The sequence below is a fragment of the Dendropsophus ebraccatus genome, chromosome 1 (genome assembly GCF_027789765.1).
Source record: "Dendropsophus ebraccatus isolate aDenEbr1 chromosome 1, aDenEbr1.pat, whole genome shotgun sequence".
Classification (NCBI taxonomy): domain Eukaryota; kingdom Metazoa; phylum Chordata; class Amphibia; order Anura; family Hylidae; genus Dendropsophus; species Dendropsophus ebraccatus.
In genome coordinates, this window is record NC_091454.1 from 31,936,876 (window position 1) to 31,953,321 (window position 16,446).

General features: G+C 46.5%; 1 protein-coding gene across 2 annotated transcripts; it reads right to left on the reverse strand.

The window, feature by feature from the left end:
- Positions 1–271: 271 nt before the first annotated feature.
- On the reverse strand, positions 272–15,429 carry LOC138773056 (centromere protein L-like). 2 transcript variants are annotated; one of them, XM_069953977.1, is made up of 5 exons: positions 15,367–15,429; positions 7,333–7,506; positions 6,774–7,025; positions 3,674–4,213; positions 272–622 (listed from the first exon to the last, which is right to left on the reverse strand). In XM_069953977.1, the coding sequence occupies exons 2-5, from the start codon at positions 7,501–7,503 to the stop codon at positions 548–550; spliced, it is 1,038 nt and encodes a 345-aa protein (XP_069810078.1). In that variant the 5' UTR covers positions 7,504–7,506; positions 15,367–15,429; the 3' UTR covers positions 272–547. The 2 variants fall into 2 exon arrangements, with proteins under 2 accessions (XP_069810078.1, XP_069810085.1); XM_069953984.1 differs by lacking the exon at positions 15,367–15,429 and adding an exon at positions 10,153–10,192.
- Positions 15,430–16,446: the final 1,017 nt, after the last annotated feature.

The window sequence follows — 16,446 nt, forward strand, 5'->3', positions numbered from 1 at the left end:
CTCTGGGTTTTTCCTTTCTTACTTTTGTTTCTGATAAAGGTTTCATAGAATATTTCTGTAACTCTTGACAACTGCACCAGTTCCTGCCATGAAGATCTGATTAGATCTTAGATCTGATTATGCACGCAATATCTTGTATTATTGTCAGCTAATGGATCTCTCTGCATATGGACCGTGTTGACTTCTACTTGCTGCTTTATGTCTGTTGTCTCACATAAATGGAAAACTTTCTTAAATAAACAGTTTATTAAAAAAACATATGCATACAAACATCTATAACCTTGCAACATGTGTCAACAAACATCTATAACCTTGCAACATGTGTCAACAAACATCTATAACCTTGCAACATGTGTCAACAAACATCTATAACCTTGCAACATGTGTCAACAAACATCTATAACCTTGCAACATGTGTCATCACCGGCTGCTGCTTGTTGTTACGGATGACACCGGAAGCTTCCATACATAAGCCCTAGGCTCTCACGGCCGATGTCAGAGAATGGGAAGAAGCAGCGAGGACATGGGCATGTCCGCTGGAGGGGGTTCAGTAATTGATTTTATTGATGGCCAGCTCGGTGATGAATCCCAGCACTCGGATAAGGTAATCCTTATTCAGGAACTAGGGAGAAGAAAAACAAAGAAGATGAGTTATTATAAAGCCGAATGGATGTAACATACACAATCCCCACCCCATCCCCCGGTGACTGCTAGGACCCTCAATCATTTCAAGGAGGAAGGTCCTATGGTGCCCCTGGTGTGACGTTTGCACTGCTGCTATGGTCATCTCTATGGGCCGAATAAAGGAGAAGAACAGTGCTCAGCTATGTCCATCCAGACCCGCAGCGTGTCTGACCACCGCTCCTTTCAGCCCCATCCGATCACACACTCAGCCATTATCCTGAGGACAGGGGATAAGCGTCTGTCGTGGGCTCCTAGAGAACGGCTCTCTGGTCTGACTTATCAAGAGGACGTGTGTGTAACTCACTCCCACCAAACCAAACCACTTGATTAAAATGAAGATAAAGTGGAAGTGGTGCCGAGGATGAAGGTCAGAGAACTACCCTCATCCTCAGCATCCCCGCTCTAAAGGAACATAACAGCAGGTTACAGTCCTCGAATGCTGTTAGATTCCTTATAAACACAGTATATACACAGCCTTAAAGGGGTATTCCCCCCAAGAGCTAAAAAAATGAAATGTTCCCAAACCTAGTTGGTCTTACTCGCCAAATCCCCGAGTATTTTGAGCCCTCTCCCGTCTTTCTAGCTGCTGCCGTTTCTGAGAAAAAGTTTTTTCTAAAAGCCGATATATATACATGCAAGATGGTGCTGGCCAAGAAACTACATTTCCCATCATGCATTACTTTCTGCTGCTTGCTGGGACCTGTAGTTCTACAGAAGCTCTGTGACATGATATATTGCGATGTGGATGGATAGCAGCTTGCTGGGACCTGTAGTTCTACACAGTATATCAGGTCACAGAGCTTCTGTAGAACTACAGGTCCCAGCAAGCTGCTATGAGTCCAAATCAGAAACTGTGTGACCTGATATATTAAAGGTAGGGAGAGAGGTAGATGGGAGGGAGGATACAGAGCTAGACAGAGGAGAGAGAAGAATCATCCAGCTTACAGCAGAGGCAGGGACGCTGCAAGGGGAGGGCGCACATGGCCAGACAGAGGTCACAGGTCACTACACTGCCCAGGAAGCGGCATGACCTGATGACACACAGGTCGGCCGGCTGCAGTGCTCTCTTCACACACGCTGCTTCCCTGTCACAGAGCTAGCCGAGGGAGCGGGCGTGTCATCCCATTGAAGAGAGAGGAGGACACGTGATCCCGACTCCAAAGGTGGGGGCCAGGAGGAAGGAGCGTGTCGGCCTGGACTCCAGTTAGCTCATTTTGTGACTACTGAGGGGGTGAATAGGCAGGAATAGCTCCAAAACGGCTCAAAACAGGTAATTACTTGCTTTGAGCAATATAATGAGCTAGGGGTGGGCTATTTAACACTGCAAAAAAGATTTTGGGTTGAATACCCCTTTAAAGGCTCTGTATATACAGGCTAAGAAAAACATGTCCGCTTTTTTCCAGAAAAAGCGCCTCTCCTATCCTCAGGTTGGGTGTGGGGGTTTTGCAGCGCAGTTCTATTGAAGTGAATAGAGCTGAATTGTATTTCTTTCAAAGGAATACCTGTGCCTTTTCTGATCCTGGAGAACCCGTTTTCAAGGGGTTGTTCACCAAAATGTTCTCACTTTCAAACAGCTGGTGCCAGAAAGTTATATAGATTAGTAATTTACTTATGTTAAAAATGTCCAGTCTTTCAGTACGTACAGTATCAGCTGCTGTATATCCTGCAGGACATGGTGTATTCTCTCCAGTCTGACACAGCGCTCTCTGCTGCCACCCACCTGTCCATGTCAGGAACTGTCCAGAGCAGGAGAGGTTTTCTATGGGGATTTGCTGCTGCTCTGGACAGTTCCTGACATGGACAGAGGTGGCAGCAGAGAGCACTGTGTCAGACTGTAGAGAATACACCACTCCCTGCAGGACATTCAGCAGCTGATAAGAACTGGAAGACTGGAGATGTTTAGTAGAAGTAAATTAAAATCTCTGGCACCTGTTGATTTGGAAGGAAAATTTGGTGAAAAGTGATACCCCTTTAAGTGATAGCTGCCAGGTGATCACTCATTTGGCTGACAGCTATCACTCCTCCATACACTTGAATAGAGAGAAGAAGGGTAATCTAATGCCACACTCCTTATTTCTCAGAGAACATAAGAATCAGCCAGTTGAACCCAATTATGCCTGATCCTTTGCTCCCTGACAGGAGAGGAGAGGCACAGCAGATGGCCGGACGATGCTGTTAATTTATTAATTTTTTATTTTTTTTGCAGAAATCAATACTACGAGTGATTTTTAAGAAACTCTAATATTTATTAATCAAAAAAGTCTCTTTTTGTACTCAAAAAGCTGTTTTCCTACCTCCCCCCCCCCCCACTTCTTATTTACTCATTACCAGGCAAAGTCGTCTTCATTACAAAGAGGCAAAGTGAAGATGGGTTCTGCTGTGTCCATTATAACCTATGGAGGGCGGAGGGACCGAGGGGGTTGAGTGAGCAGGGACAGCAGAGAAGCAGCAGTGAAGTTTGGAGACTGTCTGGGCACATAAAACGCTGGATTCACAGGTCAGAAAGGTCAGTGCTTATCTGGGATCTTAGTGAGAGAAGATTGCAGGATGATGTGCTGTGCAGGGCTGTCTTTTCTCCTCTCCCTTCTCACTCACCCGATCCCTCCCCCCTCCATAGAGCATAACGGACACAGAAATCCTGATTCTTCTGCACGGGTAATGGTGGGGGGGGGGGGGGGGGGAGGAAAACAGCTTTTTTCTGTACAGAAGGAAACTCTTTTGCTTAATAAAATCTATTAAAGAGTTTCTTATAATTGCTTGTTCTATTGATACTTATTGGTTTCTGAAAAGTGACATTAACATGACAGCGACACTAACAAAATCCAATTTCTAGTTCGGCTGTAAAATCCCAGCAGATTGTCCTGGAACGCTGATACAAAACCCGCTCTGGATTTTTGCCTCAGATTTCGTCCTTATATAATATGATATAAATGCTGATCCTCTCTGCCATCCCAACATTGTGTCCACAACTAGAATGTCAGGGACTTACCTTCACTTTCCCTTCACAATGCGCTGACACCACAGACCCCGTCACCTTCACCAGCTGTGTGGCCGATAAGTGGAATTTGAAGTATCTGAAGAAATGTGAGTAAAGGCATTGAAATAAATGGTCGACTTCCTTCACCGTCACCTCCTCCTTGGATTTGTGAATATCTTCCCATAAAGTTTTAAAATCCTCCAGCTGGACTTTATAAGAAATGTTCATGTGAGGCTCCACCGGGACAGAAAAGACCAGCTCACTGACCGCATCTCCCTGCACTTCACACCCCATCCACATGGCCGCCAACCACTTAAGGTCCTGAGAACTGATCATCAGTCTACCGAAACAGCAGTCAAAGTTCCTCTGGAACCATTTCCCCACTATAGCGGTGTAGGCCTCGGCGCCATTGTACAGGAAGAGCGGAAGGCAAGTAAACGTCTCCGGTACGGACTCCAGTATATCGTCTTCCATGTACGTCGCACAAAACAAACCAGTCCACACAACGCGCTCCTCTATGTCGGCCGTGGACAGCGAGGGTTTGGATGAAATCTTATAGAGAAAGAAAATAACTGAGGTGAGATCATGTACATTATCGTCATGCACATATACAAACTTATCCAATAGCTGCCCGAGGTCGCTGCTACATTGGTAAAATTGGACAGCTATTCATCACTGATCATACAGAAAGAGGCTTTTTTGCCTAATAAAACCTATTACTGAGTTTATTAAAATCGCTTGTACTAAAAATTTGTAAAAAAAAAAATTGAAATGACAGATAAAACTTTAACCTCTTAAGGACGGAGCCAATTTTCATTTTTTCCTCCTTGTGCATAAAAGGCCATAGCACTTGTATTTTTCCACCTAGAAACCCACATGAGCGCTTATTTTTTGCGTCACTAATTGTACTTTGCAATGACAGACTGAATTTTTGCATAAAGTACACTACGAAACCAGAAAAAAATTCAATGTGTGGTGAAATTGAACAAAAAAACGCATTTCTTTTATTTGGGGGGTATTTGTTTGTACGCCATTCGCCCTGGGGTAAAACTGACTTGTTATGCATGTTCCTCAAGTCGTTACGATTACAACGATATATAACATGTATAACTTTTATATTACGAGATGGCCTGTAAATAATTTAAACCATTGTTAACAAATACTGTATATGTTCCTTAAAATCGCTCCATTCCCATACTTATAGCGTTTTTATCCTTTGGTCTATGGGGCTGTGTCAGGTGTAATTTTTTGCGCCATGTTGTGTTCTTTCTATCGGTACCTTGATTGCGCATATGCGACTTTTTGATCGCTTTTTATTACATTTTTTCTGGATTTGATGCGACCAAAAATGCGCAATTTTGCACTTTGGGATTTTTTTGCGCTTACGCCGTTTACCGTGCGAGATCAGGAATGTGATTAATTAATAGTTCGGGCGATTACGCACACGGCGATACAAACATGTTTATTTATTTATTTACTTTTATTTAAAACCTGGGAAAAGGGGGGTGATTCAGACTTTTATTAGGGGAGGGGACTTTTTACTAATAACAACACTTTTTTTTTTTTTTTTTTACACTTATACTAGAAGTCCCCCTGGGGTTAGGGTTATTCCCCCTGGGGGACTTCTAGTATAAGTACACTGATCTCTCATTGAGATCTTTGCTGTATACTTATACAGCAAAAAACAATGAGATCGGCACTCGGATGCTTTCGGCTGATGCAGCCTTAAGCATCCGAGTGCAGAGTCGGGATCAGCGCCATTTTGGCGGAGACCCCGGCAGGTGAAGGATCAACGTCCCGGAGGAGCGATCCACCCCACTAGACACCAGGGAAGTGCTGCATACAGTATTCGGATGCAGCTGTCAACTTTGACAGCTGCATCCGATTACTGAATTAGCGGGCACAGCGATCAGACCCTGCCCGCTAATAGCCGAGGTCCCGGGCTACATGCGGCACCCGGGATTGCAGCGGTCGCTGCGCGGCCCCGCTCTGAACACCTCTTGCAGACGCATGACGTACCGGTACGTCATGCGTCCTTAAGAGATTAAAGGAGAATCCCATGAAATTAAAAAATCTGCTGCAGGAACATAATATACGATGTACAGTATACTTAACCTTCCCCATATCCTCGCAGCATCTCTCTCACCTCTTCTGCGCAGCTGGTAGAAGTAACTTTCATCCGGTTTCTTTGTACATGATGGTCCTGGCTCCTGCAATGTCACGTACCCGGTTGATGGTGGTGGTCCTGCCCCAGTACTGACTGGCTGTGTGGGCAATCCACCAGCCGGGTATGTGATGCTGCAGGAGGCCAGCCACTGGCTGATATCAGGAAAGCAATGCTGCAAGCGCACAGGTAAGTATACTTTATTATGTCCCCGCACCCCCCTGCTTGCCTCTCTCCTTTAAGAGGTTATCCACAATTAGAAAAACATAGCTGCTTTCTTCTGGAAACAGCACCATACCTGTCCTCAGTTCTATTGAAGTGAATAGAGCCTTGTTGTAACACCACACACACGGAAATGGGGCGCTGTTTTTGGAGGAAAGCAGCCATGTTTTTTTTTTAATCCTAGATAACCCCTTTAAGCTTTGTGTGATCTGGTTGTGAAGCATATAGTATATATTGAAAACATTGTAATCCTTTACATGGTCTCATTCATATATTGTACACATGGAGTCTACATCCTGTGAGGCAATCTGGTTACAAAGATACAGATAATACTGGCAGTCCGCTAGAAGATACTATCTAGGATATACTGGATTAACTAAAGTGCCTTACCACATATGGAAGTGTTAATATAAACCAGATGTGAAGACCACTCTAATGTATATGCCAGCAGTTATACCTTATCTCTGGAGAACAACCAATGAGAAGATTACAAGTCTACTCGTCCATTTTGAGCCCACCCTTATTTGTACTTACAATAAAGCACGTCAGTGCACTCCTAACTCAGTTGAGTAAGGATTGGTACCAGCCTTTTGTTTGGTATTACTTCTTTATCGCCGGCTCTCAACTTTATTTAAATTTGGACAGGGATAGTCACTCAGAAATCAGGCTGGACAAATTAAACTCCAGCCTTGACATGGTCACCAACCCACCTAGTTGCAGTCTCACCTGAATGAGCACAGCGAGAGGATCTCTGTCCTTTCCCTTGAGTCCAGGGAGACACGAGAATGTAGCTTCTAGCTTCAGATCTGAGCCCACCTTAATGACGACACCCATCTGTTTCTCAGCGGCGATGATTTCAGACAGATGCTGGGAGTACTCCTTCAGTCTGGTGTACGAGAACATGTACATTGGTGTCACGCTGTACAGGGTCCATTGTTTTCGGAGAAGTAAAGCCGCCTTTGCTGGATCGAGAGTCTCCTGAAATTACAATCGTTCGGCCATTAGTTCTGAGTCATCAAAAACTTTCTGTAAATTATGTTATTCTATTGAGATTTTTGTATGCGACGTCATCTTACAGTGTAAAAGAGCTGCAGTGTGGACGGAACATTCTGGAAGATGGTAAAGCATATGCTGATCCATCGTGCGGATTAGGTAGGAAGCATGGTAAGCCCTGACTCATGTTCCCTCAGGTTTTATTGTCGGAGTTACAATATATAGAAAGTTATGCTATGGGACGTCGGCAGCAGAACAGTGCGCAGTCAGCACATACAGGACGCCGGCCTACCTCTAGGGGGGTGCTCTGGGGGATTTTCCTTTTGGACAAGCTTTGAGACGTAGACCGTCGCCGTGCAGAGGATAAACTTCCATGAGGAAACTGCGAGCTGTGGAAATGGCTGCTCCCTTGTGCCGATCGCAGATTCCGGGGGGTTGACACCCCATCACTAGGTGCTTGCATATCCTGCAGAAAATAACACAAGGTCACTGTATAGAAAACCAATTATTAATTATTTTTATAGCTTCCAGAGAATCGGGAATGTATACAGCCTCCCCCGAGAACGACTCATCAGCTGTAAAAGGCCGGACAACCCAGCGTATGTGATGTGCGTGACTCCAAGGAATCGCAGGTCTCCCACCATACACACCACTGCAGATCCGCTCAGCTACGGGAGTGACCACGGAGATAATTGCTTAGCTACGGGACCGACGACGGAGACAACCGCTCAGCTGTGGGACCGATGACGGAGAGAACTGCTCAGCTACGGGACCAATGGAGAGAACCACTCAGCTATGGGAGCGACCACGGAGATAACTGCTTAGCTACGGGACCGACGACAGTGACAACCGCTCAGCTACGGGACCGACGGAGACAACTGCTCAGCTATGGGACCGATGGAGAGAACCGCTCAGCTACGGCACTGACGGAGAGAAACGCTCAACTACGGTACCGTCAACAGACAGAAACCCTCAACTACGGGGCCGCCAACAAAGGACCGCTCAGCTACGGGGCCGACGGAGAGAACCGCTCAGCTACGGGACTGATGGAGAGAACCACTCAGCTACGGGACTGATGGAGAGAACTGCTCAGCTACGGGACCCCCCATTGTCAGAGTCAGTGGGGGCAGCAGGGGTCTTACATGTATCACACATCCCAGTTTTTTTCCAACCTTTTGCAGAACTACAATCCCCAGCATGCTTCAGCTGTCAGGGTATGCTGGGAGTTGTAGTCTGGGGGACACTGCCCTATCCTGTGCTGAGGATCCGGGGACACAATGTAACGCAGCTGCAGCTCTGAGACATCACAGGACAAAATCATAAAATCAAGGAAATCCACTCAAAAGTAGAAAGTCTGCCTAAATATGCGCACATCTCTGTGTGTCTCTCGCATTCACTACTACTGCAGTCTTCTCTCCCTCAGCCCAGGCGCTGGATACAGCAGATATACCTATATACACGAAGCGTCCCTCCCAGCACTCCAGAAGAAGCCGCTGCCGCCTCCCGGTACACAGCACCGCCGCTCACCACACACCAGCCGCTGTACTGTCCTCCTCCTCCATTTTGGCGGTTACACTATTCAAAATCCATTCACTTCCCGGAAGTTACCGCAGCCCGAGCGAAAACGAGATGTGGAACGCAAAACTGAAGCCAGTAACGTCATCGCGCAAAAGGGCCGCTACCATGCCCTCAGTAAACATGGCGGCTTCTCCGTTGCGCGCCCACCGGCCTGAAATGTGTTTGGTCCCAGCATGTCACGTGATCACTCGCGTTTCTATCATGCTTGACGACGCATGGATTAGGTTTGGTTTCGCAAGGACACCGAGGACGCGTTCAAGAGGTTAGTGTGAGATGTCGCTGTTCATTCTCTCAGTTGTATTATTTTATATCTATTTATATTCACTTACTGCAGTAGCTTTGTTATCTCTATTGTTTTCAATATATTTTCTGTCTTTAAAGGGGTACTCCACTCATACATAATTTCTGAAATGTTGCTGCGCATGGTGAGACTAACAATTCCTTCCATACTTGTTATTATCTAGTCAGTCTCCTTCCCCCAGTTCTGATCTGCTTCTTTCTGCTGAAAACACAAAAATCTGTGTGTGAGCTTTTCTCTCCATCTCCCCCTCCTCACCCCTCCCTTCTGAGACAGCTGATGTAAACAAGTCCCTGGCAGGCTGTATCTGCAACATTGTAGCTTCTTTGTAATGCTGGGAGGGATAATCACAGTGAGTTCATCAGCAACTTGACCTCAGATTAACCCTCCCAGTATTGCAAAGAAGCTACAATGTTGCAGATACAGCCTGCTAGGGGCTTTTTTACATCATCTGTCTCAGAAGGGAGGGGGGAGACAGAGAGGCTCACACACAGATTTTTGTGTCTTCAGCAGAAAGCAGCAGCTGAGAATGGGGGGGGGGGGGAGGAGACTGAAGAGATAATAACAAGTATGGAAGGAATTGTTAGTTTTACCATGGGCAGCAATATATGAAAAGTCTGAGTTAAATACCCCTTTAAGGTCTGTGCTTGCTGGCAGTGAATGGAAACATCCAGAGTTTGCAGCCATTCTTGAAGATTATCTATGAGCAGATTAGGATCCATGTGGTGAATACTTTGTATAGTCTCTGGGTGTAGATGTCCCTCTGCCCGTGCCCATATACCTGCTTCCCATGTATATATGTATATAGTGTGACCTGAGATCTGACTTCCTGCTGGGAGGATGATATTGCTCCTTCCTCCTCCTCATCTTACAGACGCTGTAATGGTTACAGAGCGGACGCTGTTGATCATGGCTCCAAGTACTGGGGTGAAGCTGCTATTGGGCTGCGGCCTGAGACAGAGACGGACGGGAATCCATAATTGTGCGCGACGCCAGGGCCGGGACAAAGGGTAGGCCAGGGTAGGCGATGGCCTAGGGCGCCATCTAGTGGTAAGTTAAAGGGGGCGCATTTTCAATCTCTTTAAAAGATTTTTTACTACAGGCTCCTGTACTCCTGTTGGCCCCTCCCTGCTCCCATACCTTCTCTCATGTCCTCCAACTCTCTCCCCCTCCCAGGAAGACAGTGTAAATATCCCCTCACCCACAGCAGGATCGTTCCTCTGCCCTGAAGCTGACCTGCTAGGACCTTCCACTCGGACTACAGAGGCTCCGACCTCCTCCTCACCATGTGACCTCTTCCCTGTCTGACTGCTGGGGCTGCTGTCTGGTGTCATCCTGAAGGTGTAGGAAGACTGGGAGTGCTGGGAGAGGGAGGTCAGCTAGGTCAGAGGTCAGCACCATATAACACTGCCCCATATCCCTGCACTGCTCCTCTATACACAGCACTTCCCATATTATTCCCCAACCTGTGGGTCACCAGCTGCTCCAAAACTACAGCAGTCAGGGCATGATGGGAGTTGTAGTTCTGCCACAGCTTCTGACCCACAGGTTGGTGAACACTTATGATCTGTTTATTATGTACAGACTAGTCCCCATGAAACCACTGCTTTGCCTCCCTATTGTATTGGATCCTTGCACTGGGTCTTGTCAGTATATGGCGCTGTGACTGTTGCTGTCATGTGGCAGGATCAGTATATGGCACTGTGACAGGGGAAGTGTATGTGGTAGGATCAGTATATGGCACTGTGACAGGGAAAGTGTATGTGGTAGGATCAGTATATGGTGCTGTGACAGGGGAAGTGTATGTGGCAGGATCAGTATATGGCACTGTGACAGGGGAAGTGTATGTGGTAGGATCAGTATATGGCACTGTGACAGGGGAAGTGTATGTGGTAGGATCAGTATATGGTGCTGTGACAGGGGAAGCGTATGTGGCAGGATCAGTATATGGCGCTGTGACTGTTGCTGTCATGGTTTGGGGGAGGCGTATGTGGCAGGATCAGTATATGGCGGCTCCTGTGCTGCATAATTTTCTCTGTTCCTGAAGTCTGTAGCGCTGTATATTCCACTATTATACCTAAAGCACAATGTGCGCCATCATTATACCCGAGGGGCCTGGTGTGTGACACCTATATTCTCAGGATGCCATGTGTGACACCACTACATTCAGGTGGCACGGTGTGTTACATTCAGGGAGTCTTTTCCCACCAATCCCTGTTCACTATGAATAATGTAGCAGAAAATACCCTTTATTATTCAGAAAGCATTGTCATCTACTGAGGTTCCCTATGGCTAACATAATTGGTTGGGGGCCCACTGAGACTCACTCGCCCCCCCTAGGCTGAACCCCTAGCTACGCCCCTGATACATACATAGATATATACTAGCAGCAATATACAGCACATATATACCAATAGTGAATATATTGCACGGATATATGCTTTTTATGGCGTTCACCATGCAGGAAAAGTAATGTAGTTTTTGTTTAGTTCAGATAATTCTATAGATATATATAGTTTCTACAGTCTCACGAATACGCTCAAAAATTTCAATTTAGGCCGTGTGGCGGACTTTGCTTGGAGTTCCATCTGTCCCATTGATATTCTCAAGCTCAATCTGTCGTCCCAGAACAATTGAGCTGGAGAAAATCATTGAGTAAATGGGACCAGGTGAAACTTCAATTGGAGTCTGCCGCATTGTCTCTGCGCGACATTTCCGAACGTATGATTTGCATTTTTTATACAGTGGATTCATTTTTTTTTTTTTACATCTTTTTACAGTACACCGCACTAATAATGTAAGGCTGGGTTCACACTGCGTTTTTGCAATCCGTTTTTTGCAAAAAAAGAATGCATTTGTGTGCATCCCTTTTGATCCGTTTTTCCATTGACTTCCATTGTAAAAAAAAACGGATCAAAACGGATCCGTTTTTTTTGACGGACACAAAAACGTAGCTGACACTACTTTTGTGTCCGTTAAAGAAAATGGATCTGTTTTGATCCGGTTTTTTTTACAATGGAAGTCAATGGAAAAACGGATCAAAACAGATGCACGCAAATGCATCCGTTTTTTTCATCAGTTTTTTTTCAAAAAACGGATTGCATAAACGTAGTGTGAACCCAGCCTAAGTAGTGTATACTGATTCGTATGGTATTACAGTACACTGCACTAATAATGTAAGTAGTGTACACTAATCCTTATGGTATTATTACAGTGTGCGGCTATAACTATGGCATCTAGGGATTTTCTATCTTCCCCAGAAAGGTGAATGTGTGTCCAGGCTGTGGGGGCGCTAATAATACAACAGAATGCCAGTCACTGGTGACAGATAGTAGCTGGCAACCCTGGGCACAGACTGGGCTCAGCTACTGAGATCACTCCATACTTATACAGGGCACATGTGCTGTACATACAGGGCAGATTAGATACACACACATACACACACACATATATTTGCACTAGAGGTGTAGCTAGCTTTTCCTGCACCCGGGGCAAAGATTCAAGGAGAAGTCCGGCGAAAATTTTTATTTAAGTATTGTATTGCCCCCCAAAACTTATACAAATCACCAATATACACTTATTACGGGAAATGCTTATAAAGTGCTTTTTTTCCCTGCACTTACTACTGCATCAAGGCTTCACTTCCTGGATAACATGGTGATGTCACTTCCTGGATAAAATGGTGATGTCACGACCCGACTCCCAGAGCTGTGCGGCTGTGGCTGCTGGAGAGGATGATGGCAGGGGGATGCTCAGTGTCCCTCCAGTGCCCTGTGTCCCTCAGTGTCCCTCTGCCATCATCCTCTCCAGCAGCCACAGCCCGCACAGCTCTGGGAGTCGGGGCGTGACATCACCATGTTATCCAGGAAGTGACATCACCATGTTATCCAGGAAGTGACATCACCATGTTATCCAGGAAGTGACATCACCATGTTATCCAGGAAGTGACATCACCATGTTATCCAGGAAGTGACATCACCATGTTATCCAGGAAGTGAAGCCTTGTGCAGTAGTAAGTGCAGGGAAAAAAAGCACTTTATAAGCATTTCCCGTAATAAGTGTATATTGGGGATTTGTATAACTTTTGGGGGGCAATACCATACTTTAATAAAAATTTTGGTGGACTTCTCCTTTCAGTTTGCCCCCCCCCCCTTGAACTTAGCTCCCTAGCTCAGAATCGGTGCTCCCTACACAGTATAATGCCCTGAAAGTGCCCGCACACTGTATTAAGAGCCCCAATACACATGGTAGCAATGATACCATTACATAATACCGCCACACCATGACCCCTATCACTACAAGCCTATAACAGAGCGCAGTTACATCCAGTGACTCACAGGTGGCGTCTTCTCTGATCTCAGTCTAATGGTGCGTTTACACAGGCAGATTTATCTGTTAGATTTTTGAAGCCAAAGCCAGTAACAGATCATAAACAGGGAACAGGTCATAAAGGAAAGACTGAGATTTCTCATCTCTTTAAATCCATTCCTGTCTTTGGCTTCCAAAATCTGTCAGATAAATCTGCCTGTGTAAACACACCATTACACTTTTTCTTTTTCTCTCCATCCAGCCTGGGCCACCTTGATTTCTCCCCAGGCTGTAAATCTTCTCTCCAGAATCTGCCAGAGAAACATATTAGCCCCCAACACATACAGTAGTTACCCCCCTCTGTGCCCCTATATAGAAGTTACACCTGTCTGTGCTCCCATACTTTTAAGGTGTCCCTGTGCCCCAGTATAGTAGTAAGGCCCCTCTGTGCAGCCCCAATATAGTATAGACTGCTGTGTGCTGCCCCCAGTAGTATATAGACCCCTTGTGGGCAGCCCCCAGTAGTATATAGACCCCTGCGTGCTGCCCCCAGTAGTATATAGATCCCTGTGTGCTTCCCCCAGTTATATATAGACCCCCTGTGTGCTGCCCCCAGTTATATATAGACCCCCTGTGTTCTGCACCCAGTTATATATATACACCCTTTGTGTGCTCCCCCAGTTATATATAGACCCCCTGTGTGCTGCCCCCAGTTATATATAGACCCCCTGTGTGCTGCCCCCAGTTATATATAGACCCCCCTGTGTGCTGCCCCCAGTTATATATAGACCCCCTGTGTGCTGCCCCCAATTATATATAGCCCCCTGTGTGCTGCCCCCAATTATATATAGCCCCCTGTGTGCTGCCCCCAATTATATATAGCCCCCTGTGTGCTCCCCCCAGTAGTATATAGACCCCCTGTGTGCTCCCCCCAGTAGTATATAGACCCCTGTGTGCTCCCCCCAGTAGTATATAGACCCCCTGTGTGCTCCCCCCAGTAGTATATAGACCCCTGTGTGCTCCCCCCAGTTATATATAGACCCCCTGTGTGCTCCCCCCAGTAGTATATAGACCCCCTGTGTGCTCCCCCCAGTAGTATATAGACCCCTGTGTGCTCCCCCCAGTAGTATATAGACCCCCTGTGTGCTCCCCCCAGTAGTATATAGACCCCTGTGTGCTACCCCCAGTTATATATAGACTCCCCTGTGTGCTGCAGAAAAAAAAAAACACTTATACTCACCTGAGGCGTGCGCCACCTCTTTCCCGCACTCTTGTGGCTGCAGGCACAAGAGGCCGCTCTCCCAATCACATAACAGTGCACTCACACACCCCTGACCCTGCAGAACATCGCATAACAGTGCACCCAGACACTCCTGACCCTGCAGAACATCGCATAACAGTGCACCCACACACGCCTGACCCTGCAGAACATCGCACCCACACACCCATGACCCTGCAGAGCATCGCATAACAGTGCACCCACACACACTGACCCTGCAGAACATCGCATAACAGTGCACCAACACACACCTGACCCCGCAGAACAACGCACCCACACATGCCTGACCCTGCAGAGCATCGCATAACAGTGCACCAACACACACCTGACCCCGCAGAACATCGCACCCACACACCCATGACCCTGCAGAGCATTGCATAACAGTGCACCCACACACACTGACCCTGCAGAACATCGCATAACAGTGCACCCACACACGCCTGACCCCGCAGAACATTGCACCCACACACCCCTGACTCTGCAGAACATTGCATAACAGTGCGCCCAGACACTCCTGACCCTGTAGAACATCTCATAACAGTGCACTCACACACACTGACCCTGCAGAACATCGCATAACAGTGCACCCTGACACTCCTGACCCTGCAGAACATCGCATAACAGTGCACCCACACACACCTGACCCTGCAGAACATTGCATAACAGTGCACCCACACACCCCTGAACCTGCAGAACATTGCATAACAGTGCACCCACACACCCCTGAACCTGCAGAACATCGCACCCACACACCCTGAACCTGCAGAACATTGCATAACAGTGCACCCACACACCCCTGACCCTGCAGAACATCGCACCCACACACCCTGAACCTGCAGAACAGTGCCCTCAATGTGGTTTACCTCCTGCAGATCCTGTACCCTGCTGCCTCACAGAAAGTCCCGCAGAGGAAGATAGCTCCTCCCACACTGGTCACATGGGCATGACATCATCAAAGGTCCTTTACCAAAGGTCCTTTACACCTCTCTGTCAGTGCTGCTGTATTGGAAATAGCATCTACCCTATGGTCATGTCTAAATCCAAGTGAATCTATGTATGCTGTGCATTCCCTCACTTGGAAATAGCTTAATCAGTGTGAGGATGGTAAATCCAAGTGGATCTATGTACCTGGTACATCTGCTCGCTTGGACAGTGGATCTATGTACCTGGTACATCTGCTGGCTTGGAATTAGCTTATTCAGTGTAAGCATGCTAAACCCAAGTAATGTACCAGGTACATAGATCCACTTACCAAGCGAGCAGATGGACCAGGTACATAGATTCACTTGGATTTAGCATCCTCACACTGAATAAGCTATTTCTAAGTGGATCTACGTACCTGGTCCATCTATTCACACTGAATAAGCTATTTCCGAATGAGGGGATCTACAGGTTACATAGATTCTCTTGGAAATAGCTTATGTAGTGTGAGGATGCTAAATCCAAGTGAATCTATGTACCTGGTCCATCTGCTCGCTTGGAAAGTGGATCTATGTACCTGGTACATTACTTGGATTTAGCATGCTCACACTGAATAAGCTAATTCCAAGCCAGCAGATGTACCAGGTACATAGATTCACTTGGAAATAGCTAATTCAGTGTGAGAATGCTAAATCCAAGTGAATCTATGTACCTTGTCCATCCCCGCACTTGGAAATATCTTATTCAGTGTGAGGATGCTAATATCCAAGTGGATCTATGTACCCGGTACATCTGCTTGCTTGGAATTAGCTTATTCAGTGTAAGCATGCTAAATCAGAGTAATGTACCAGGTACATAGATCCACTTACCAAGCGAGCAGATGGACCAGGTACATAGATCCACTTGGATTTAGCATCCTCACACTACATAAGCTATTTCCTAGTACATCTGGTACACCTGCTCTTTTATACTGTGGATCTATGTACCTGGTACATCTGCTCTTTTATATCGTGGATCTATGT